Here is a 23,007-nt window from a genome sequence, read left to right on the forward strand (position 1 = left end):
AAGATATAAATAACTGTTATGAGCTACCTGTAAACAAAGATAGAAGTGTATATTTGCATAGATATTCTTGTTTTATGTAAAATTCCTGGCATACATAGGGCTGCATACTCAGGGATACTATATTAGGATTCTTACTGTGAAGATGAATCCAATTATTTCTCCCAGACTTGCAGATAAACAGATTGGTTGGTTTAATAACTCCTTTCCAACCTTATTAGCCAGGCTCTTTTGTATTTTTCAGTGCATGAACAATGCAAAAATGTGCTTATGATGTATATACTGAATAGCTATACTTTCAATACTGGATTTATTAATAGAATAAAAACTGAGTATGCATAATTTATATAATAATGATTAAATTTAGGCAAATTAGCATTACATAATTTTCTTTGAAAGTGAGCATATGTGTGTGGGTATTAATATGCTTGTACAAATGGATGCTAATTAAGAATGTAGAGTCAGACTTCACAGCTTGAATTCTAGGGAACATTAGAGCAGGGGCTCTGGAAGTGTGTTCTGTGTGGTCAGGTTTGAACTTTGAGCACATAATTACAGATGGTAGCCTTGGTATGAAACTGTAATCGAGAATCATAAAATAATTGTGATGTCTAATCTTACTGAACCCTTCGTTTTTTTTAAAGCCCGAATCAATTATGAATGCTTCATGGCCTCTGGCGGGTCCTGTGGATGAAGCCTTGATACGTTCCTCACAGTATCTCATGGAAGTAGCTCATGACCTTAGACTGCGACTCAAGAGCTATATGATGCCTGCTAAAGGGAAGGTGAAGTCATTTTCTTTAAAAAAGGTTATTCCTTAAAAGTTGTTGGTCAAATAACATTTAATAGTAAAGAAAATTGAGACAACTTTCATTAAAACGTATAGAGCTATCTTCACTGCTAATGCAGTTCTGTAGTGTGTATATTTTTAATCTTCAAGGTGGTAGTGGTATATACTGGAGAAGGGTTCTTTCATTTTTGGTTTCTATGAAATTGATTAAATGTGTTTTTTGCTCTCTTCTGCCCTGTAGAAGACTGACAAGCAACCCACCGAGAAGCCTTCACATTGCACCATCTATGTGGCAAAGAACTATCCATCTTGGCAACATATCACCCTGTCAGTTCTACGTAATCACTTTGAGGTGATGCTCACGGTAGACTTTTCCCTCGACATTGTGGATAATGCTTATGCTGCTCTTATTTTTAGGATGTTGGCCTGTCTAGGGAAAGGAAGACAGGCAGCTTTGTTTAATTACCTTTAGGCATTGAGTGTCCTTTGTTATCCTTGGAGGCTCGTAACGGGATGCCAAGGGAAGAGCTGCTTTTTCATTATTTCTGAAACATTCGTACAAAAGTACACGATCTAGTTGTATGTAATTAAAAGGTGTGGGACTTTTCCCATATGTGTGGTTAAAATTATGGAGCAAAAAGACTAAGGTTGCCATTGGATTTGTTGTGACTTGAACGCTGGGATTCATGAAGCCTTAACCTTATTATGTTTGAAAAAAATTGAAGCTTCACTCTTGAGTAACTTAAAAGAAAATGGTCACATTGATAATTACCCACAGAAATGAAAAGCTTGATATTGTTTTTGACTCTGTTGGGTAAATAGCTATTAAATATGATAGTTGTATTTAAAGGAAACCTAATATTTAAACTTAGTTCTAGGTTTTCCTAAAGAAAAAAGTTCACCTACTTTTTTCCTGTCACATTCAAAATATGAGAACAAGTAGGTGTTGTGGAATTCTTGCTCAGGTTATTAAGAACAGTTATTGGCAGACACAAACCATTAAAGTGCTCTTCAAAAAGAGAAAGAGAGACAAAATAGGGATTATGGCCGAAGCATAAGGTGATAACATAAAGGAAAAATCTTCAGTTTTGATTTTCTAGACCTTTATTGGAATTTTGCCTCAATACTTTTCAGAGTTAATTAAGAAATACTCAGAAAAACTTTTACGTTTATAAAATTGGATGAAGGGAGAAGATCATGTGTTTTTGTCTTCCTTGTGAACCTATTTTTATGGAGAACTACCTCCTGCTTTGATTGTGTGTAACAGAAATAGAATGTAGCCTTTAGAATCTTCTCGCAGCATTTGACTTATGGTAAGTAAAAGAGTAAAAGCTACTTCGGTAGGTAGAAACCTGAAATTATGCCTCAGTGGGTTACATATTAATACGAGCATTTCCAAGGAAGCGGTGGAAGAACCAAGTATAGTATGTAATGTCCCAGCTATTAAAAATGCATCACCACTGTTCTTTTAGAAGTTATTTTTTACTTTATATTTTACAGTTTCAAAACAGCATTATCTTTTAGCATTATTTGGAATGGTCAGCTTCCTTTTAAATTTTTGTTTGTTTTCATCCAAAAGAACTAAAAGACTGTTGGTTTATAATCAAGAAGAATGTTCTTATGATTATGGCACTTTTTGGTGACATAAGGAAAACGTGTTTCCTACTCTCTCCTTTTTTCTTCCGTATGTATTTCAAATCCACACATTGATAAGTGGAGAAAATTTTTTTTTTTTACTTTTTATTAAGATTATGATACTTTACAACCTTGTGAAGTTTCACTTGTACATTATTGTTTGTCAGTCATGTTGCAGGTGCACCACTTCATCTTTTGTGTCCACCCCCCCACCCCCACTTTCCCCTGGTAACCACCAGTCACTTCTCTTTGTCTACATGTTTAACTTCCACCTATGAGTGGAGTCAAACAGAGTTCATCTTTCTCTATCTGGCTTATTTCACTTAACATAATACCTTCAAAGTCCATCCATGTTGTTGTGAATGGGACAATTTTGTCCTTTTTTATGGCTGAGTAGTATTCCGTTGTATATATATACACCATATCTTCTTTATCCAGTTATCGGTTGATGGGCACTTAGGTTGCTTCCACATTTTGGCTATTGTAAATGATGCTGCAATGAACATAGGGGTGCATGGGTCTTTTGGAATTGCTGATTTCAAGTTCTTTGGATAGATACCCAGTAGTGGGATGGCTGGGTCATATGGTATTTCTATTTTTAATTTTTTGAGAAATCTCCATACTGTTTTCTGTAGTGGCTGCACCAGTTTGCATTCCCACCAGCAGTGTATGAGGGTTCCTTTTTTTCCACAACCTTTCCAAAATTTGTTACTTTTTGTTTTGGTTATTTTTGCCATTCTAACAGGTGTAAGGTGATATCTTAGTGTAGTTTTGATTTGCATTTCCCTGATGATTAGTGATAATGAGTATCATTTCATGTGTCTATTGGCCATCCGTATATCTTCTTTGGAGAAACGTCTGTTCGTGTCCCCTGCCCATTTTTTGATCCAGTTGTTTGATTTTTTTGTTGTTGAGCTGTGTGAGTTCTTTATATATTATGGAGATTAACCCTTTGTCGGATATATAACTTGTAAATATTTTTTCCCAATTAGTGGGTTGTTTTTTTGTTTCAATCCTGTTTTCCATTGCCTTGAAGAAGCTCTGTAGTCTGATGAAGTCCCATTTGTTTATTTTTTTTTATTGCTTCCCTTGTCTGGGAAGACATGGTGTCCAAAATGATCCTTTTGATACTGATGTCAAAGAGTGTATTGCCTATATTTTCTTCTGGAAGCCTTATGGTTTCAGGTCTAATCTTTAGGTCTTTGATGCATTTTGATTTTGTTTTTGTGAATGGTGAAAAAGAACAGTCAATTTTCATTCTTTTACATGTGGCTGTCCAGTTTTCCCAGCCCCATTTTTTGAAGAGACTTTTTTTTTTTTTTAAGGATTGGCACCTGGGCTAACAACTGTTGCCAATCTTTTTTTTTTTTTCTGCTTTATTTCCCAAACCCTCCCACCCCTGGTACATAGTTGTATATCTTAGTTGCAGGTCCTTCTAGGTGTGGGATGTGGGATGCCGCCTCAGTGTGGCCTGACGAGTGGTGCCATGTCTGTGCCCAGGATCCGAACCCTGGGCCGCCGCAGCAGAGCACATGAACTTAACCACTTGGCCACGGAGCCGGCCCCTGAAGAGACTTTCTTTTCTCCATTGTATGCCCTCAGCTCCTTTGTCAAAGATTAGCTGTCCATAGATGTGTGGTTTTATTTCTGGGCTTTCAATTCTGTTCCATTGATCTGTGCACCTGTTTTTGTACCGGTACCATGCTATTTTGATTACTGTAGCTTTGTAGTGTGTTTTGAAGTCAGGGATTGTGATACCTCCAGCTTTGTTCTTTTTTCTCAGGATTGCTTTAGCAATTCGGGGTCTTTTGTTGCCCCATATGAATTTTAGGATTCTTTGTTCTATTTCTGTAAGGAATGTCATTGGGATTCTGATTGGGATAGTGTTGAATCTGTAGATTGCTTTAGGTAGTATGGACATTTTAACTATGTTTGTTCTTCCAATCTATGTGCATGGAATGTCTTTCCATCTCTTTATGTAGACATCAGTTTCTTTCAGGAAAGTCTTGTAGTTTTCATTGTATAGGTCTTTCACTTCCTTGGTTAAATTTACCCCAAGGTATTTTATTCTTTTTGTTGCGATCATGAATGGGATTGTGCTCTTGAGTTCTTTTTCTCTTAGTTTATTATTAGAGTATAGAAATGCTACTGATTAATATATGTTGATTTTATACGCTGCAACTTTGCTGTAGTTGTTGATTATTTCTAATAGTTTTCCAATGGATTCTTTGGGGTTTTCTATATATAAGATTATGTCATCTGCAAACAGTGAGAGTTTCACTTCTTCATTGCCTATTTGGATTCCTTTTATTTCTTTTTCCTGCCAAATTGCTCTGGCCAAAACCTCCAGTACTATGTTGAATAAGAGTGGTGAGAGTGGACACCCTTGTCTTATTCCTGTTCTCAGAGGGATGGCTTTCAGTTTTTGTCCATTGAGTATGATGTTGGCTGTGGGTTTGTCATATATGGCCTTTATTATGTTGAGGTACTTTGCTTCTATACCCATTTTATTGAGAGTTTTTATCATAAATGGATGTTGGATCTCGTTGAATGCTTTCTCTGCATCTATTGAGATGATGATGTGGATTTTGTTTCTCATTTTGTTAATATAGTATATCACGTTGATTGACTTGCAGATGTTGAACCATCCCTGTGTCCCTGGTATAAATCCCACTTGATCATGGTGTATGATCCTTAATGTATTGCTGTATTCGGTTTGCCAAAATTTTGTTGAGGATGGAAATATTTTTTTCCCATGTACTTTAGTAAAGGTTAGAATTGAAAGTAAATGGATTATTGGAAATATTACTATATGTTACTTTTCATTTAAATTCATTCCCAACCCTTGGCTTTGATACTGTGCTTTTCCAATAAGGAGAAAATAAGTTACCCAAAACTCTGAAAAGGCTGCTTGCTTTATTTTTCACTCTATTGAAGAGGACAGTTGATGTTTGCAGAAATGAATTTAAATTCAGGCAGCACATTTGAGACTGTGTGTATATTAGTGATATATGAGTAGGCATTTATTTTTGAGTAGCTAGAAATGATACTATTTTTAACAGGTTGATAGCTAGGGATTCTTTTTTTTTCACATTTGTGGTAACAATTTATAAGGAAGAGTGTTCAAAAGCAGACATTATATAAATCTTGTATGATACTTGTGTAGTTTTCATTTTGATATGACTAATGGAATGCTTTTAGAAGTTTGAAGAGAAACAAGATCTTTAAAAGACCATTTCGTTTTCTCACTAGTTAAGATCTAATGTTACAATCCTGGAGGTGCCATTAGTGTAAGGAAAAATTAAATATTCAGCTTGAAGCATCTGGTTTTCTCCTGTATTCTAAAAAACCTGTATCCTTTGAATTTAGAGGGAATAGGAGACTCCCTTCTGTATTATTCATTCACCTTTCACTCCCCCATGATGCTCGAGGTTGCACACTCCTCTTCTCTAACAGACTGATAGAGGCCACCATTCTAGTCTGGCCGACTTCCTACAGGCACATCTGCTATCCTTAATTATCTTTCAAATATTTTTCTCTGCATTCTTCCCCCACTCTTTTTTTTAGACCAACAGTGGAAAGTTGCCTGATAACAAAGTCATTGCTAGTGAACTAGGCAATTTGCCAGAATTGAAGAAATATATGAAGAAAGTGATGCCATTTGTTGCCATGATTAAGGTAAGCTATGGACTCTGTGTAGCTCTGAACACATGAATAATGGTTAAATAGGATAGTAGAAGGAAGGGGAAAACTTTGGGTACAGTCTCCCCATAAATCTGCTAAAATAGCACTTTTCAATCAGTGGTTGTGAGAAATGAGCAATCAGATTTGGGGTTTACCTGTGGAATGGCTGAGTATGTGAAAATATGTATTGTGGAAGAAAAATTGGTTTAGAATTACTGCACTAAATGATTCTATTCATGTTCCCTCTTCCTTGCTTTTCAGCTTGGGAAGGAAGCATATTCTTTTAGCTTACATTAGGGTGTTTTTACTGGATCCTGTAACTGGAACCAAGATTCTACATTTGTATAGGTTTGCCTTAACGGGATAAATGCTGTTTATAGTGGTTAGCCCAGGGTTTCTCAACAATGGCTCTGTTGATATCTTGGGCCAGATAGTTCTTTGTTGTGGGAGTCTGTTCTGTGCACTGTAGGATGTTTAGCAGTATCCTTGGCTTCTACCCACTAGATGCCAGGAGAACCTCCCCGCAGACCCTCCTTCCAGTTGTGACAACCAAAAATGTCTCCAGATGTTGCCAAATGTCTCCTGGGAGCAAAATCAGCCGCCTTCCCCAACACGCCTCCCCCACTGAGAATCATTGAGTTAGACTTTTAGTTTTCCTCATATACATAGTTGATCTGTTGAATTTCGTGACAAAGAAGAACAGTAAGAAGGCTGTATGTTGTTTAAGATCTCAGGCTCTGGAGTCAGATAAATCTTGGTCCAAATCCTGTTTGTCTGTCACTTCTTAGTTTTGATGCCTTAGACAAATCACTTAAATTCTCTGGGACACAAAGTTTTTCATCTATGAAATGAAGAAATTACTAGAACCTACTTTTTAGGAGTGCTGTGAATAAATGAAATAATACACTTAACAGTTTAGTTAAATACTACCTGTCAAAAAGTAGGCTCACTAAGTGTTTTTTTAAAAATGTAAATCAGTGTCTTTCAGCTTGCTAGGCACGTAGTGGTTATTCTTGTACTTTAGATTAAGTCCCGAATCTTCTAGGCTACAGATGTCTGCCTGATGGAGACCAAAACTCTTAGCTTGTTGTATTTTAGAGAGATTTTATTCTTAGGAAAGCCTTAATTCTCCTAGACCGGAGTCAACCGTCTGAGCCTTATGGTGTTTGAAGTTTCAGAAATAATTTAGAATCCAGGGTTGACCTATACCAATCAAGTTGTAGTATGTTGGCTAGTACGCTTGTAATTCATTGGTTCCCTACTCAGCTAGTGTCGGTCAAAATGCCAGATCCATTGTCGATATGTCAGTCCAACAAAATATCCCACTGTTGGTTGCAGAGGCAATTAATTTTAATGACATGCCTTACAGGATCCAGTGAAACTGATTGAAAAGTAATTAATTAATATTAGATTAAAGACTTGGCTTTTTGAAAAACCAGTGTCAGACTGTTGAGTAGTAATATATTTTTTCACTAATATTGGTGATTTGCCAAGCACATTAATGGTTTGAAACTTTGGAAAGCGTTTAGTAAATCTGAGGATAAGAAAATGGCTTTCTAGGGGCCAGCCCCGTGGCTGAGTGGATAAGTTCACGCACTCCACTTTGGCGACCCAGGGTTTCGCTGGTTCAGATCCTGGGCACAGTCCTAGCACTGCTCATCAAGCCATGCTGAGGTGGCATCCCACATAGCACAAATGGAAGGACCTACAACCAGAATATACAACTATGTGCTGGGGGGCTTTAGGATGAAGAAGAAGAAGGAGAAAAAAAAGATTGGCAACAGATGTTAGCTCAGGGCCAGTCTTCAAAAAAAGAAAAAAAAAGAGAATGACTTTAGCAGTTTTTCATGGGAAAAGAAACAACTTGGATGGTAAACAAAAATAACGGACATCAGGAATCATGTCAGATCACTTCTGTGTAAGAGCAACATGTTCTAAACAGTCAGCTATATTTGTGCATATAAACTTGGATATTTAAAGACATTTTGAACGTCTTTAAAATTTGTGGGAATTTTTTGTTTGGTTATTATTAATTCATTATTCTCTGAAATAGCTTTAAAGATGTGGCATCTTGGAAAATTATTTATTTATCTATTTATTTATTGTTTACCTGAAGGGATATTTGCACACCTTTGTTTGATTCCTTGTCAAAGTGAATTCTTTGGGTTTGCATATTGTCAGTCTAAATAAACAAAGATAAAATCATACTTCTCTTATAAATCTGAAAACCTTGTCTTTCCAGTCTTTTCAGTGCTGCCTAATCTTATCATACTTTAAATGGTAATTACTCTCAGCGAGTAATTTTATTAGCAAGCAAACATAGATAAGGGAAACCATGAGTCTAAGGCCTTTCCTTTAACTGTTCAAACTTGAAGATTTTATCAATTGAGAGAAGAATGATTGCTTTGGAGGAAATATATTCTTTCCAACATATTCTTAATGTGATTTTGTTTTTCAAAACCATTTTGACTATTAGGAAAATCTGGAGAAGATGGGACCTCGTGTTCTGGATTTGCAGTTAGAATTTGATGAACAGGCAGTGCTTATGGAGAATATAGTCTACCTGACCAATTCCCTTGAGGTAAGAAGGACCAGGGATTGTAATAACTAGTTAACTAAAGTAAACATAATCCAGTTCTTTTGTTTTATAATAAGTCTTTTTATAAACTTCATATTCTGTGTTGAGTACCTTTGCCAAACATATCAGTCAAAAATATTTTTGGGGGGCCGTCCCTATAGCTGAGTGGTTAAGTTTGTGTGCTGTGCTTTGGCAGCCTAGGGTTTTGCCAGTTCAGATCCTCGGCGCAGACATGGCACCACTCATCAGGTCACAGTGAGGTGGTGTCCCACATGCCATAACTAGAAGGACCCACAACTAAAATATACAACTATGTACTGGGGGGATTTGGGGAGAAAATGCAGGAAAAAAAAGAAGATTGGCAACAGTTGTTAGCTCAGTTGCCAATTTAAAAAAAAAAAAATCTTGGAAGGAAAGAGAATGGATGGGTATAGAAGTTGCAAGAAGAAAAAAATGTTCTGTCATTTCACTTTTCAATTACTCTACACGTAAAATACTACCTGTATATGCCTGGATTTTCCTCCCAAAATTATCTTTAAAAAAATGAGGAGAGACCTTATATTCAAATACTTTGAAAATCTGTCCTATTAACGGGCTCTCTGAATTGCTTCTTTTTTCACCTATCCGTTCTAGACCTCAGATTCACAGAATTGGATTAATTAGAATCTTTGATTCATAGTATACAGTAGTCCCCTATTATCTGTGGAGGATACATTCCAAGACCCCCAGTGGCTACCTGCAACCACGCATAGTACCAAACTATAGTATGTTTTTTCCTATATATACATACCTATGATAAAATTTAATTTACAAATTAGGCACAGTAAGAGATTAATAACAATAGTAATAAAATAGAACAATTATAACAATATACTGTAATAAAAGTTACCATATATCTTAGCAACCTCAACATTTTTCCTTCCTTATTAAGTCAAGAACTCTCACCTTTTCACTTAGAGGAAGTGCTTTAGGGCTTCTCTTTGGCGTATCCGAATTGCCAGCATCACTACTCTTGGCTTTGAGGCCATTATTAAGTAAAATAGGAGTTACTTGAACATGAGCACTGCGATACCACAAAAGTCAATTTGATAACCAAGATGGCTAAAAGTGACTAACAGGCAGGCAATATATGCCCCATGGATATGCTGCACAAAGGGATGATTCATGTCCTCGGTGGGTCAGAGCCGGACGGCTTGAGATTTCATCAGGCTACTCAGAACAGTGTGCAATTTAAAAGTTATAAATTGTTTCTGAAATTTTCCGTTTAATATTTTTGGGCCATGGTTGTTAGTCATGGGTAACTGAAACTGCAGATAAGGGGGGACTATGGTATTATCATCAGTCCCTGCCTGACCCTTTTTTTTTTTAATTAACAATATAGTGAGCATCATGAATCTACTGTCCAACTCAAGAATTAGAACATTACCAATAGCTTTCACATATCTGTGTGTTTCTCCCCATCCCATCTTCTTACCCTCGACACAGCTTCATATATAGATTCTAAAAACACTGTCTCTCAGACAACTTAGGCAGAAGGAAAGATAATTTGCTCTAGAAAACTGTTAGAGAATTCAAAAAGTAGTTCTAGTGATATTGGAAACACTAAAGTAAAAAAAAAAAAATGCAGGTTTAGAGTTTGAATAAAATTGTTTCATAAAATATGGAAATGGAAGAAAGTTATTTCTAAATAAGCATTTTATGTCATGTAATTATAAATGAGTTAGTAATTAAATTAAGTATTAATAGACATCTATTTTACGTGTATTTCTAAAAGTTCGTATATGCTCATGGAGGTCAAAAAACTAATTGGAGCTTTTCCCTGAGACAATGGGGACACCTTATATTTAGGCTCATCTTATATTTAGGCTTATGCAATATGCTGCATTTCTGAGTTTTTCCTTTTAAGTGGAAGCCTTTTATTCAGTGCTGAATTTCTGAACTTTAATTGGAAACCTTTTATTCTGATTTTCCTTTTCTCTTATACAGCAGGTAGATGCCACATTTCATTATACAAAATGGTAAACATGACTATCTAAATAACAATACTATGAGACATCTAAGATGAGTGTTAAATAATTACAGATTTTACTTAATGTTTATATGGAAAATAATAGAATTGCACAGACCATTTCATGTTAAGTGGAGAACCTAGTTTTGCTCTTTAGTGAAATGGAGTGATGATTAATTTAAATCATATTAAGTCATACTAATGACTTTCATTTTTTCCTCTCTATTTAGCTAGAACATATAGAAGTCAAGTTTGCCTCTGAAGCAGAAGATAAAGTCAGGGAAGACTGCTGTCCTGGGAAACCACTTAATGTTTTTAGAACACAAGTAAGTTGAAAGAATCTCATCGAATCATTACATTTTAGAGCTAGAAGAGACCTTAGAGACCATTACATCTAAACCCATCATTTTAAAGATGGAAGAAAGTGAGGTCACGAGAAGTTAAGTGATTGGCTTGCTCTAGGCCACATAGTTTGTTAGAAATGGGGCTGGATTTGAGGTCTTCTAATTCCCTAGTTGGTGCAATCCTGTTTTCCTTACTTTACTGTTATGGATGGCATCAGATGTTACTTGTGGGTTTAAAAATAAAAATATGATTTTCAAAACCTGATTTTTATACAATAAATACAGTGAAAATTGAAATGTTAAGATTTTTTTAAACAGTGGAAAGGAGCTTTTATACTTCAGATGAGTCTTGGTTTGATAATGTGATTCAAGACTTTTTGGTTCTGGGCATAAACCAGATTGATGCATTGTCTTACATTATGCTAGAAATGCTTTTTTTTTTTTTTTCTATTTTTTGGCCATTGTTGGTGAAGATAAATAGGTTTTGGAGTTTTGGGAGATTCTATTTATTCACTCTCAAAGAATCCATTCAGAATGGCAGTATTTGGCAAAGTCTGATGGAGTGCAATTGTGAGAATTCATAAAATGCCCTACTTTTCTTGATAAACAGAGGACTTATGTATATCCTGTTCCTTTTACCACATTTGATTGAAAACCTAGTGAACAGAAAAAGCCTATTTTGAAAGAATGAAGTAATCATGATCATGGAGACTTCCTGAATTTATCAGCGTAGTTCGAATACTCTCACTACATTAGGATATGGTGTCTTTTAAAAGTGCAGTCATTCAGACCATGGAGATAGATAAATGAAATGTGTTCCTTATACAAATATGTTTATTTAGGCTGCTTTCAAGCATTGCATTAAGCTACTGTGTATTTAAGTCTTTAATAAGACTCAGTTGACTTTTTCCACTTAAAATAATAAAGAGGTCTTTGACTGTGTAGCTTATACAGTGTGGGAGGGAGTATGGCATAGAACTGGGTTTAATCTTGCCTCTGCCTCTTACCAGCTCTGTGACCTTCGGCTACTTTGTTAATCTTTCTGGTTCTCAGCTTCTCATCTGTGAAAAGGGGTCTTAAAGAACTACCTTTCAGGATATAAGGATAATGTGTGTAAAGTGCTTAGTACAGTGCCTGCTACATGGTGGAAATTCAATAAATGATGGTAGTTTTAGAGGAGAAAATATAATTATTGTTATTATGCGTCATCAGTATTGATATGTGTAGTCAGTCATTTTTACCTAAGCATTTGGTTCTAAGCACGAGCCTTTGTGCATCTTTTCCTTTATATTTGAGTATTGCTTGGTCTTGATTTTAGAGTACCAGAATTAAATCTGTCTTTTATTGGGCATTAGAAATGTAGCAGAGATTCCCCCTCCTGCAGTATTCAAGTTTGATTTTCTGTAACAATCATTTTTATTTTCCTAGCCTGGTGTGTCAGTTTCTCTAGTGAATCCCCAACCATCCAATGGCCACTTCTCAACCAAAATTGAAATCAGGCAAGGAGATAACCGCGATTCTGTAATCAGGCGTTTAATGAAAATGGACCGAGGTATCAAAGGTAAATGGTTTCCCTGAAATGCACATTTGGCAGTAGCTTATAGATTTGATGAGTTCTAAGCGGAGGGGAGAGAGTAAAGTAACTGGCTTGTTTAGGGACAGCTGTGTAATGTGGAAAGCATATTGGACCCGGAATCAGGAAACATATACTCTCTTTGGGACATTGTAACTGTGTAGCTTGATGACTTCGCCATATCACTTAAGCTCTAAACAGATCTCTCTTTTAGTAAAATGAGGACAGTGGATTAGATATTTTTTAAGGCTCCATCTAGCTTTAAAATGGTAACAAGCAATTTCTCTCTCTCAGAAGTATTCAAAATTAAGGAACACATACCCTTAATATTCCAAACTAACCTGCTCAACTGGTCTGTTCCTGAGGAAGGAAGAGAAGCAGAGTAAAAGTTATTGAGTTGCTGTCATGTGTTAGCGATTTAATCCTTTTATGAACCTATAACTTAGAGGGTATTATTATTCCCCTTTTAAAAATGATGAGATGGAGGTCAGAAAGGCTAAATAACTTGCAGATTTCATTGAACTAGTAAATCCTGGAGCTGGAATTCAAACTCAGGTCTGTTTGACTCCAAAGCTCATATTCTTTCTTCTAAGCAATATGCCTCCAGGTAAAATAGTAAATAATCGTAATTTCTTATCAAGATTAAGTTTAGATCTTCTATGATTATATTTAATATAATAATTTATAGCTTGTTTTTTTTTTATCACTCAGCCAGGTCTTAGGCTGAGCAGAATGTGAAGGGAGTTAGTGTGTCTCTGTATTATTTTTCTTCTAAATTATAGAGACAAATTAATGTTGAGATTCCCTATTTTGCGTTCTTTCCTCTTCTCTTCTTGATGGCAATCAAGAGTTGATTGGAGCACATTCCATTAGTATGAAATCTTTTTGAAAAGATTTACAAATCACAGACAGGAACCTAATTTATGTTCAGGCTAACAATAGTCCATTAACCTAGAAGACTTAAAATAGTCTTTTGGAATCCATTCTACCATGTATTTTTTTTTTGTTCTCTTGAAGTCGTCCGTGCAGCTTCTGTGGACACTTCTTGAGAGACTATCGTGTGTGGTATATATAGAAACTCCTGTGTATGTCCCAGGGAGTTTGGGGAATCCACAAAGTGCTGTTCCTTAGGAGGCTGCCTCTAGTGCAGGAGTAGGGGACTAAGCTACTGAAGTCTAAGGAGAAACTGCTGAGTGCTGTAAGAGACGTGTAGATAAAACTTACAGCACAGAAAAAGGTGAGATGATTTCCAGCTGTGATCAAGGATGAATTTATGGAGAAAATATTGTTTGGATGGGGCCTTGAAAATTGTACCTGTGAGGGTGAGGGGAAAGGATGTACTGTACCAGCAGGAGGGAAACAATCATCCTTGTTTCTCTGTGTACCAGCAATTTATTAGGGCTAGCGATTGTATTGTTTTTGGACATTTGAAAAAGTTGTGGCAAAGTGTACACAACATTAAGTTGGCCATTTTAGTCATTTTTAAGTGTACAGTTCACTGGCATTAAGTACATCCACATTGTTGTGCAGCCATCATGCTATCCGTCTCTAGAACTTTCATCGTCCCTCACCGAAACCCTGGACCCATTAAACAATAACTTTCCATTCTGCCTCCCTCTAGTCCCTCGTAACCACTGTTCCGCTTTCTGCCTCTATGTATTTAACTTTTCAAGAACCCTATAAAAGTGGAACCATACACTATTTGTCCTTTTGTGTCTGATTTATTTCACTTAGCAAAATGTCTTCAAGGTTCATCCATGTCGCTATAGACATTTATCGTGTTCCCTCAGTAAACCAGGTACTGTAGAATGATAGCACCATCCTTAGAACTGATAGGTCACAAAAAGCAGAACTTGAGAATTTTGAAATATGAACATATTAGAAGCCATTTTGTGGCCTTCATTTGGCTATTTTATATTACATATAATCAGTCATGAGAAGATTAATAGGAAGAACTCTTAGTCTTGAAGAACAATATGGTACCTTTTAAAGAAAATAGGTATTTGTGTGGACCCACTGGATAGGATTATTATGAAGCTGTAGCACATGAGAGGATGTATTCCTGTGTTGAAAATTGTGTTATATAATGTTAAACCTGCCTTTTAAATATTCTCAGATACAGCACTCACTAGGTTTTTCAGAATTGTACTGAAATGTGTTTTCTATGTCTTGTCTTTTCTCCCTGAGCCTCTGGCATAATTCTTACATCCTTTGTCATACTAGCTATGAATAATATTATCACAAAGTGCTTTTAGTTTGCTGTTAGTAGCTGCTGTGAATTTTACAAAATAAATGGAAATGTTAGCGGGAGTTTGAAATTGATATTCCTCCAAGTATCTACAAAAGAGCTCTAACCTTGAGACTTTTCCAAAAGCCCTCAAGATACTTTGATACTTAAGGGGCTGAGCATATTGAGTATATGAGATGGGAAAGGAGTGAAATTCAATAACGTATTTCTCGGTCTGTCTGCTGCAATAGCCAGCGAGTCGTCCAATTAGTGCCAGTTGTATTGAGGGTGATTATGATCTAGGTCCAGGAGGAACTGGTCTAAAACCATCATTTCACTCCACAAAGACCACTGAGCAACTATTTGATGATAATGACTTTAAATCACTCACATCCCATGCCACATATGAACTAATAACTTGGAGGTGAAAGGCACTATTTCACATTATCAATGTCTAGGAATTTTCAATCACACTCATCTTTTCTCTAAGTGCCTTGAATCTCGTGTGGTTGCAGACTTAAATTTCAACATTTTCAATGATAAGAGAGGTCTGGAATAAGAAAAGATAGTAAAGCCACTAAGAAAGCTCCAAGAATTTATTGGCAGTAATGAACTACATGGTGAAACATCAAAGCAAATGTGTTTTGTCACTTAGAAGCCTGATCGAGTATTAAGGCTTTGAAATAGTTTGATTCAGAATTGCCTGGAAGGGTGAGGGAGGCCTGTTTCAGGGAGAGACAGAGGCAGATCTGCAGTAAAAGGCCTTGTACATAAAATCTGCTGGCAGGGCTTGTCGCTGCTTCCACAGCAAAATATTTGGTATCACCGAAATGCATGTTGACTTGCAATGGCTGTTATAATGAATTGTATTCTTCCTCCAGAATAAGATTATGGCTGTCATGAAGGCCGTATCTGCCCCTGTCCCATTTTAATTTTCAGGACTTGTGCTTTATCTGGGAATAGATTGTATGGTGTCTGTAGAGACTCTCCAAAGACTCTCAGGCAGGCTTTGCCTTCATGGTAGTTGCAGGTAATTGCTCTGTAAGCCCCAAGATCCCTACTCTAAACTTACAGTCCTTCACTCTTTGTTTCCCAAGAAGAATAGAATGCCTGGATAACTTGTACTCCTGGCATAGCCGCCAGCTGCATTAATGTCTCCTTTTATCTCTTATCCCTCTCATGCAAAACTTCATTCTCTTAAGGCAATGTGAGGGAGTGTAGCTCATGGACCACCCAGTGATCTGCTTTAGAAAGGGGTGGGAAGTAATTCAGAAAATATCTTCTATTTCTGGGGATCAGGTTAAGCATAACTAGCCATGCTACACTTAGAATGAGATATAAACCCAGAATCAGCATTTGTAGTCATTTATGGTATTTTTCCACCGTATAAAATAACACCATTTGATGTTGGGAAGTCTCAGAATTGCTGAAATAAATAAATTTCTTTCAACCTCAATTGTTGGCAGGAGTGTTGGATCATAAATTTTTTCAAGGGCCAAGTGCTTTCTTTGCCAGGAGCCATCTTATCAGCTTGCACAAGAGCAGATCAGGAAAATCTCAAGCAGGATAGGGTTGGCAGTCATCCAGAAGCTCAAAATTCTCAAAGCTATGCCCTTTCCCCTTCTCTCCTTGTCTCTCATCAGCTTGTTAATACAAACATTTTGATCCTTTGAGCAAAACAGGAAACTGGTAATGCTATTTCTTAGAGTAGTAATTCTTTCCCCAAAAGTATTTTCCAAAAAAAGCTACAACTCTTGCAGTTTTAATGTATTCCAGGAAGCAAGACAAGAAAGAGAAATAAGTTTTAGACATTTTGATCTTCTGAAAAATGGTCACTTGAAGCATATAGAAAGTGATTTGAGAAACCATATAGGATAATGTTCAAAAATATACTCAATCTTTCTTCTTGGTTTATGATCCCAGGAGAGGTGTTGTACAGAATCTCTGACTATTTTTGATCTGGATAGAAGCTGACAGAGGATGAAGATTGTTAGATTTGGCTTTGTTTTCTGAAATTGGATCCTGTTTAATAATCCGACGAAAATATTTTTCAGATATAACAACCAACATGTTTAAAATGTGCGTTATCAGACTGAGGCATGGGTTTGAGTCAGTAGCTGTAATTAAATGCTCATACTGATCATCTCTTTTGCTGTAGACCTTTCCAAAGTGAAACTGATGAGATTCGATGATCCACTGTTGGGGCCTCGGCGAGTGCCTGTCTTGGGAAAAGAGCACACTGAGAAGACCCCTATTTCTGAGCATGCTGTTTTCCACGTGGACCTCATGAGCAAGAAAATTCATCTCACTGACAATGGGCTACAGGCAGACATTGGTGATACGATTATCTATCTGGTTCATTAAACTTGTGCAAATTGGAGATATATCCTGGCTTCTGGGGTGTGACTACTCTGATTGTGCGTACAGATTGGTTGTGAGAACTTTAGGCTGGACCTACATAGATTTCATTTCTAACTATCAAATTCTGCATGTAATCATAATTATACCAAGTTATCTTGGAATCCTGGACCTAATAAATTTTTTTTTTCCCTTCTTGGGCCTCTAAAAGAAACAGTTTGTGCCTACTTTGTTTTTTTTCTTTTTTTCTTTCTTACCAAATTATTGCTGTTTCCCGGAAGCTTCTAGTCTTTCAGATTAACACAAAAGTGTCAGTATGCTTCTTTTATGAGGTGTACTTTGTACTATTTATGAAGGCTAAGGAGTATCTAACAACTTTTTATATTATATCCATTATGGAGTTAGCTGTATTTCTTCTTTAAAAAGAAAAAAGTAAATTTGACAGCTAGTTTTTCTTTTTAAAGAAAAGAACTCTGATGGTGATTTAAAAGAACAAATGAGAATATTTTGACTTGACTATGATCACTAAGTATTTTGTATAAAGAACAAATAGATTTTGTATTTATAAGAATTTTTTAGCTTTAATGTATTAAATTACCACCAATGATGTTTTTTCAGGGCTAATATCAGTACTTTATGAGCAGTTTATTTCCTCTACACTGAATTTTGACATTTTAAAAGAGAGGATTTTTTTCCCCCAGAAATCTGCTTTTATCAAATTTGTCTTGAGTCCAGTTGTGTTTAAACATCATGCCTACTGTGTTGCAAATTTGTTCTCATATTCTTACAGGAATGTCTTTTGATATTGTCTGTGCCATCTGTCTTCATATGAGGAAAAAATATTAGATATTGATTGGCATAGGAGAAAGACATTTCTGTTTCTTGAAGGGTTCATTATGGGGAATGACCAATTCTGGTAACCCTAAGGAACCTAAATTCTAACTTTCAGGTCATGGAAAGAGATTTTATTGAGCTTCTTTAATTTTGCTCTCTACAATTTGAGATTACTGGGCCTGGTTAAATGCTTTATCATAGATTCATTAAAGCAAATCATAGAATGTTAGAACTGAAAGATCCCTTAGATATCATCAAGTATAAATTATCACTTATCTGCTAGGGGCAGGCAATATAGCCTAGTGGGTAAGATTACATACTCTGAAGTCAGACTAACTAGGTTAGATTTCCAGTTCTTCCATTTGCTACTTGGGTGATCTTGGCTAATTACTCAGCCTCAGTTTCTTCATCTATAAAATGGTACTAATAATGTGCCTACTTTCTAGGCTTACAGTGAGATGTTTAGATGAAGCAATCTAGGAAAATTATATATATAGCATAGTGCCTGGCAAGTGGTAAGCCTTCAGTAAATGTTGCTGAATAATAATAACAATAATAAGGGTCACCCTCAGTGGCCTAGAGGTTAAGTTCAGTGTGCTCTGCTTCAGCAGCCCAGGTTCAGTTTCCAGGTGCGGACCTACACCACTCGTCAGTGACCTTGCTGTGGCAGCGGCTCACATACAAAAAGAGGAAGATTGGCAACAGACCTACACCACTCGTCAGTGACCTTGCTGTGGCAGCGGCTCACATACAAAAAGAGGAAGATTGGCAATCTTCCTCACCAAAAATAAATAAATAAATAAATAAATAAATAAATAAATAAAATAATAATAATATACCAGGATGTATTGGCTTGATGTTACCATAGGCTATAATCATGTCCTTTGTATTGGTTCCTTTGGGGCAACTGTTTTGTAGTTTGCCCTCCTTTAGATTGTTTTGCTGCTCTCTCACTCTGCATAGCCTTAGTTATTCCCCAGATTGAGAAATCCTTCCTGGTGTCTACTTACATTTAACTTAGGAAAATTAAATTATATGTGCTGAGCAAAAAAAAAGGAGGAAGGAAACTAATTTAAATCTTGTGAGTGATTGTAGCTGTTTTATTTAATGAGCCTCTGAACCTGTGCTGTCTTGGAGTAAGTGTAAGTTGTGATTCATGGATCCTCTGTTCTCTTAGGCTCAATTCCTATGTGTCTCTCTTAGAATGAACATCTTGCTGGGGTGAATATGCTTCTTGTGTTTAAAGATACATAAGTTTTGTTCAAGGAAGCCTCTAAGCATAAGCCCATTACTTCATGTGCTGCTCAACTAAAGAAAGAGCAATTAGTTGAAATGCTGAAAGAAAAATAGGATGCATTGGGCTTGTTGTATTGATAGGAGATTGGTACTTTCCTAAAGGATTTTTTTTTTCTTTTTTGGTGAGGAAGGTTGGCCCTGAGCTAACATGTGTTGCCAATCTTCCTCTTTCTGATTGAGGAAGATTGTCACTGAGCTAACATCTGTGCCAGTCTTCCTCTATTTTTCGTATGTGGGATGCTGCCACAGTGTGGCTTGATAAGTGGTGTGTAGCTCTGCACCTGGGATTCCCAAGCTGTGAACCCTGGGCCACCAAAGCATAGCACACGAGCTTAACCATGACACTGCCAGGCCGGCCCCGTAAAGAATTTTAACTCTTTTTTAAGTTGTGAAATATAGTGCACACACACAAAAAGTGAATAACAATAAGAAATATATAATATACACACAAACCATATGAAATACACACAAAAAATGAACACAAAACAGAATTTATCAACAAAGGAAAAACCTGGGTAATCACTACCCTCAAAGAATAGCACAGTGCCAGCGCCTCAGAAGCCTGCCTGGGCCTCCTCCCATAATGACAAACTTGTGGCGCACTGTATGATCAGTTTTTGTACATGGTCTGTATGAGCTTGAAAAGAATGTTTATTCTGCAGTTGTAGGGTTCTGCATGTCTGTTAGGTCAGAGTTGCAGATTGAATTGTTCAACTCTATATCCTACTGTTTTCTTGGTTTACTCTTTGTTTTTGAGAGGTGTACTAAAATCTCTCATGACCATGGATTTACCTATTTCTCCCTATAGTTCAGACAATTTTTGTTTTATATATTTTGATGCTGTGTTATTAGGTGCATATAAATTTAGATTCTGTTAATTTGCTGGTGAATTGAACTTTTTCTAATTAGGAAGTGTTCCTCTATTTTTAGAAATGTTTTTTGCCTAAAGGGTATGATGTTAATATGACATCAGTTTTCTTTTGGTTATTGTTCATGTAGAATATTTTCTTCCATCCTTTTACTTTTAACCTTCTGTAGCCGTATTTTCTTTCAACTTTTTATTTTGACAAGATTTAAACCTACAGAAAAGTTAAAATTGTCAAGTAAACATCCATGTACTTGTCACCTAGATTTACCAATTGCTAACATTTTGCCTCATTTTCTCTCTCTCTAAATGTACATTTTTTAAGATAAGCTTTTTATGTTGAAATAGTTTTAGATTTAGAGAAAAGTTGCATCTATTGTACAGAGAGGTCCTGGACATCCTTCACTCAGTTTCCCCTAATGTTAACATCTTATATAACCTTAGTTTATTCAAAACTGAGTAATTAACATTAGTTTGTTACTATTAACTAAATTATAGGCTTTATTTGGATTTCACCAGTTTTTCCACTAATGTCTTTTTTCTAATACAGGATCCTATCCAAGATACCACCTTGGATTTAGAATATACTTTTAAAAAGTTCTGATCCATTTGACAGTAAGTCGCAGACACCATGACATTTCATCTTTTAGTCCTTTAGCATGAACTCCTAAGAACCAGGACATTCTTTTGTGTAATCACAATACACATATATTTTACTTAAGAAATTTAACATTGATGCAATAATATTAGGTAATAAGCTTTCCTAATAAAATTGAGGTAATAAAATTTCCCCAATATTTCATCAATAATTTTTTTTTTAACCCTCAGGATCCAATCAAAGATCAAGTGTTACATTTTGTGGTCATGTCTCTTGATCTTCAAATTAAGACAATTCTTCTGCCTTCTTTTCATTTCTTTTTTGGTTTTTCATGACAGTAACATTTTTGAAGACTCTATGCCACTTGTTAGTAGTTGGCTTCACAATCTTCATTTGTCTATTTTCTCATGGTTAGATTCAAATTTAAATGTTTTGGCAAGACTACTGCATGGGTAGTATTTCCCATTGCATGGCATCAGGACTCATATATTGTTGCTGTGATCCTATTACTGGTCACTTGGTTAAAGTGGTATCTTCAGATTTCTCCGCTGAAAAGATACCTTTTCCCTTTTGTAATTAGTAAGTAGTCTGTAAGGTGATATTTTGAGACCTATGTGAATATCTTGTTTACCAGCAAACTTTAAAGAAATGGTAGCATTCATGGATCATCTTTCTGCTAGTTATTACATTAGTAGTTGTAATAAGGTGAGTTCTTAATTTTATTATTTCTTCTCCATTTATTAGGTCTCATTCTTCTGTGAAGAAGTTTCCCCTTTGCTCCCAATTTTTTTTTTTATCATTCTTTTCAAATCACTGTAGACTGATGGATGTATTTTTCATATATACTATAGTCTATTACCATCATTATACTTTGACTGCTCAAATTTCCCTAAATTATCTGGTGGGAGCCCCATTCAAGCTGTTTCCTGTGTCCTTTTGATATCTCCTCTACTGTCTTGTAACATTTCATTGTTTAATGCACAAAAGGAAGTTCCCAGCTCACCTTGTATTTTCGTGTCCCAGAACTGGAGTCAGTTTTTCTCTCCAAGCAGCTCTGCTTCATTTTAATGGAGAATGGTATTAAGAAACCAACATCTGGGTGTTTTGTGTGCTCATTGCTACTAAAGTGTCATTGTTTTTAGGTTTTTCCAATGGGCAGAGGTAAGATATATATATATATTTTAAGGCATAATTTTATCTAATACGACAATTCTTTCTTGCCTCCTCCCCTTAAATATTTGTATTTTCCTTCTCATCCAGTGAGAACTCTGATTCCCAAGAGCCTCCATATATTTACTATTTGGTCTATCAGTAAATTCAGAATTACCAATCCAGTACTGTTAACAACACATCTACTAAGTAGAGTTCAATCTTTTTTTTTCAGTTCTTTGTGTCCTTAAAACATATCTCACTGAAGCATGTCAGAGCACTGTGTTCAGATGTGACTTGAATGAATTCATTTGCGGTTTTAATAGAGTCATTTTCTTTTCTTTTTATTGAATTTTATGGTTTGCTTTTTTTCCTTTTCACCTATTTTTTGAATAAGTAAAATACATGGTTCAAAAGTAAAAACTATATTTGTTCAGAGAAGTTTTACTCTCCTGCACCACATTCTCATGCTCTGTAGTTAACCAGTTTCATTCGTTTCTGGATTCTCTCTCCTGTGTTTTTTTTTTTTTTTTGAGGAAGATTAGCCCTGAACTAACTGCTGCCAATCCTCCTCTATTTGCTGAGGAAGACCGACTCTGAGCTAACATCCGTGCCCATCTTCCTCTACTTTATACGTGGGTCGCCTACCACAGCATGGCTTGCCAAGCCGTGCCATGTCCGCACCTGGGATCTGAACCGGCAAAACCTGGGCTGCCGAAGCAGAACGTGCACACTTAACCGCTGCACCACTAGGCCAGTCCCTCTCCTGTGTTTTTTTCCCAAAAATAAGTAAATATTTGTGTGTTTTAATTTCTCCTTTCTCATGCAGAAAGTACGTTATATATAGTTATTTTACACCTTGCTTTTTTAAGTTGACGTAATCTGGATGTTTTTTCCCTTTAGTTCATGAAGATCTTTTTCTTTCTTTCCCCTTCTCCTTTTCCTCCCTTACCCCCTTCTGCCCCTCCTCTTCTTCCCCTTGTGTAATCCTAGTGTAAAGGTGTACCGTAGTTTATTCAACTAGTCTCCTGTGGATGGGCTTTAGGTTGTTTCTAAGTTTTTGATATTTTA

At 36.2% G+C, this 23,007-nt stretch overlaps 1 protein-coding gene across 2 annotated transcripts in view; it reads left to right on the forward strand.

Moving 5' to 3' along the window:
* Window positions 1-17,408, forward strand: part of LARS1 (leucyl-tRNA synthetase 1) — a 62,026-nt gene extending 44,618 nt beyond the window's left edge. For both annotated transcript variants that reach the window (XM_014730595.3, XM_001503913.6), the window contains exons 26-32: window positions 642-782; window positions 1,029-1,139; window positions 5,990-6,100; window positions 8,583-8,687; window positions 10,923-11,018; window positions 12,465-12,597; window positions 16,995-17,408. In XM_014730595.3, the coding sequence (XP_014586081.1) occupies window positions 642-782; window positions 1,029-1,139; window positions 5,990-6,100; window positions 8,583-8,687; window positions 10,923-11,018; window positions 12,465-12,597; window positions 16,995-17,200 (903 nt within the window). In that variant the 3' untranslated portion in view covers window positions 17,201-17,408. The remainder of the gene's footprint in view (window positions 1-641; window positions 783-1,028; window positions 1,140-5,989; window positions 6,101-8,582; window positions 8,688-10,922; window positions 11,019-12,464; window positions 12,598-16,994) is intronic.
* The last annotated feature ends 5,599 nt before the right edge of the window (window positions 17,409-23,007 follow it).

Source organism: Equus caballus, chromosome 14, assembly GCF_041296265.1.
Source record: "Equus caballus isolate H_3958 breed thoroughbred chromosome 14, TB-T2T, whole genome shotgun sequence".
Classification (NCBI taxonomy): domain Eukaryota; kingdom Metazoa; phylum Chordata; class Mammalia; order Perissodactyla; family Equidae; genus Equus; species Equus caballus.